Below are 3,072 nucleotides of genomic sequence, written 5' to 3'. Positions count from 1 at the left end.
CCCCCCCCCGAGAACTCCAGACAGACCCGGAGCTGACCGGGAGCAGCCCTCAGTGCCCCGCAGCTGGAGGCTTCTGAGGACACCCCAGAGGCTCGCAGTGGCAGGGCCAGCCACACGGGTGGTGCGAGCTCTTTCCTGGTGTGGGGACCCAAATACCAACTCCGCCATCCCCAGAGCTCCACAGGCAGATGCCATCAGCACCTCTAAAACGTTTAAGGACGTTTCCCTCCACCACCCGGCTCATGCCTACAGCGGTGCACTGTTTAGTGGCCCCCGACTTCCCCGCCCCCCGCCCCCTGCAGGCAGTGACTCGGATTGTAAAGCAGAACTTGGCACAAATTGGCAAGAGGGCATTCAGGCCAGCGGGTGAGCCACTCAGGCTCAGAGTTGCCCAGCTCAAACACTGAGGCACCCACTGGGCGCCAGGCTTATGCCAGGGCTGGGACCAGAATGTGCAGGGGAGGGGGGTGCTGCCCAACCTGCTTCAAGGGACTTTGCTGAGGCCGAGACACCAGGCAGCATGGACCACATTCAGAGTCTAAGGCCACGTGTTCTGTAAGGGGCCAGACGGTAACTCTCTCAGGCCTTGCAGGCTGTAGGTTCTACCAGGCTCCTCGCTCTTTAGTTACTTAGGAGAGCAGCCCCGGGCCTTCCCAAGTCACAAGTGTTTCAATAAAACCCCACGGATGGACACTCTGACATTTGGCTGTCAGATACTACTTACCTGCCATGATTTTTTGTGTGTGGGGGTGGATACCAGGAATTGAACTCGTGGGCACTCAACCTCTGAGCCACATCCGCAGCCCTATTTTGTATTTTATTTAGAGACAGGGTCTCATGAGTTGCTTAACAGCCTGCTGTTGCTGAGGCTGGCTTTGAATTCACATCCACCTGCCTCGGCCTCCCAAGCCACTGGGATTTCAGGTCTGCGCCACTGTGCCCAGCACACGCCATGATTTTTTTCCAGCCATTTAAAAATGTAAAAACCAAACCAGCATGGTGGCGTGCGCCTGCAGTCTTAACACTCGGGAGGCTGAGGCAGGAGGGTCCCTCAAATCCAAGAGTTCAAGACTGGCCTGAGCAAAACAGCAAGAGCCCATCTCAAAAGTAAAAAGACAGGGCTGGGCTGTGGCTCAGTGGCAGAGCACTTGCCACTTGTGAGGCACTGGGTTTGATCCTCAGCACCTCAGACAAAAATAAATAAGGGCATGCTGTCCATCTACAACTATAAAATTTTTTTAAAAGTAAAAAAAAAGATAAATAAAAATAGAAAACAAAGCTGTAAGTTCACAGGTCCTATGAAAAGAGGCATCAGCCTGTGGTCTGCCAATCCCGGGCTAGACTAAGGCTGCGGCCAAGAGCACACTGAGTCAACATTCCACCCCACCACGTGTGTGTGCGGGAGCTGAGCTAAGGTCATGTCCACCTACTGAATCCACAGAGCAGGAAGGAATGACTAGCTCCTTTTCACAGAGGGTGAAAAAGTCCAGAAAGAGCAAAAGCCTTCTCAGAGGGGAAGAATGTGGCTAGGAATTCAGCCCAACTCGTCAGACCCTGAGCAGCGCAGGCCGACCACTGCCCCATCCTGCCCTGAGCTAGAAAGCAAGACTGGGCAAGCAGGAAGGGCCAGAGATGGAGACCCGCAGCCCGATTTCACAGGGGCAGGAGCCACAGAGAGAGGCCGACTGTGTTCAAACTGCCAACATTGAGACCTTACACACCCCCCCACACAAGCCTTCCAAGATCACATGGTAGCTCCACCAGGATCGAGGATCTTCCGGGAAACGTGCTCCCGGGCTGTCTCCCCGGCAGGCCTTATATACCTGGTCTCCATCGCAGCCAGCCCTTGAACGGCCCCGCGTCCGAGGGTTAGCTGACTTCCCAGCAAAGGAGTGAGATGAGATCCTGGGTGCCCGTGCCTGTCACCTATAAACAAGGGGTTCTTGGAGCACCCACGAGTCAGGCACTGGGCCAGATGCTAAGGGCGAGCTGTCAGAACCACAGAGCTCAAGCCTGCCTTATCTCAACGACGGCCCTAGCCAGTGGCATGGCACTTCCTGGGAGCTGGTCAGAAATGCACATTCCAGTCCCTCCTGGACTTCCTGACACCCTGGGGCAGGGACAGCCCCCTGGGCTTTCAGATGCCCCAAGGTGCGGTGAGTCTGATGCCAGCTCAGGTCTGAACTCCAACATCTGGGAAGAAGGCAGGCATTTCCTAGGACAGCATCTCCCAAGGCTTGGTGGGGGAAGAAGTGAAGTCACCGGTGAGGAGGCAGCTGGTGACAAATACAGCAGCCAGGGGTCCTTCCCCAGGGAACCCAGGAGGAGGGCCGCCGGGCAGCTCAGGGGCAGTGCGCTCGCCCAGCACGTGAAAGACCTGGCCCCACTCCCAGCACCGCTCCGGGGAGGCTGCGGCCGGAGGCTCGCTGGAGCCGCGGAGTTTGAGGCCAGCCTGGACAACACAGCCAGACCCCATTTCAGAGAAAACGGAAAAGCTCGGGGGAGGCGGGACTGGGGACGGCTCGGGAAGACGGGTGACCAAAGGGACAAGGCAGGCCGCGGGCGCCGGGTTACCTGGGACGAGGCAGGGCCGTCCGCGCGGCACCCGCTCCAGGCCGCGCACCGAGAAGGCCCCGCTCGGGTCCCGCAGCCGCGCCCCGTCGCCGCCCGCCGCCACCACGGTGCCCTGCATCCACACGGCCGCCAGCTCCAGCGGCCTGCGGCCCGCCGCCCGGGACAGCCGCCAGGCGCCGGGCCCGCCCTCCGCGTCGCGCCGCAGCTGCTCCGCCAGCACCTTGAACGGCGGCGACGTCGGCAGCCGCACGGCCCCCGGGCTGCGGCCCGAGTCCGCAGCCGCCGCCATTCCGCGCCGCGGCCGCTTTCCCGCCAACTTTGATCGACAGCGAGACCTGGCCCGAGGCCACCAATCAGGAGCACGCCGGCGAGGCCGACCCCTGGGCAGCCTCGGGAGGCGGGGTCGCGGGCCGGGCCGCCCTCGCGCCAGCAGGAGTGCGCAGGCGTCCGCCGAGTAACCGCCCCCAACACGGGAGTGAAGGGGCGGGAGGACGCGGA

At 60.8% G+C, this 3,072-nt stretch overlaps 1 protein-coding gene across 1 annotated transcript; it reads right to left on the bottom strand.

The window, feature by feature from the left end:
- Positions 1-1,194: 1,194 nt before the first annotated feature.
- On the bottom strand, positions 1,195-2,993 carry Rmi2 (RecQ mediated genome instability 2). The gene is made up of 2 exons (XM_048797763.1): positions 2,575-2,993; positions 1,195-1,926 (listed from the first exon to the last, which is right to left on the bottom strand). The coding sequence occupies exons 1-2, from the start codon at positions 2,861-2,863 to the stop codon at positions 1,745-1,747; spliced, it is 471 nt and encodes a 156-aa protein (XP_048653720.1). The 5' UTR covers positions 2,864-2,993; the 3' UTR covers positions 1,195-1,744.
- Between the last annotated feature and the right edge of the window lie 79 nt (positions 2,994-3,072).

This window comes from Marmota marmota, unplaced genomic scaffold, assembly GCF_001458135.2.
Source record: "Marmota marmota marmota unplaced genomic scaffold, marMar, whole genome shotgun sequence".
Lineage (NCBI taxonomy): Eukaryota > Metazoa > Chordata > Mammalia > Rodentia > Sciuridae > Marmota > Marmota marmota.
This window is presented reverse-complemented; position numbering and strand designations above follow the sequence as displayed.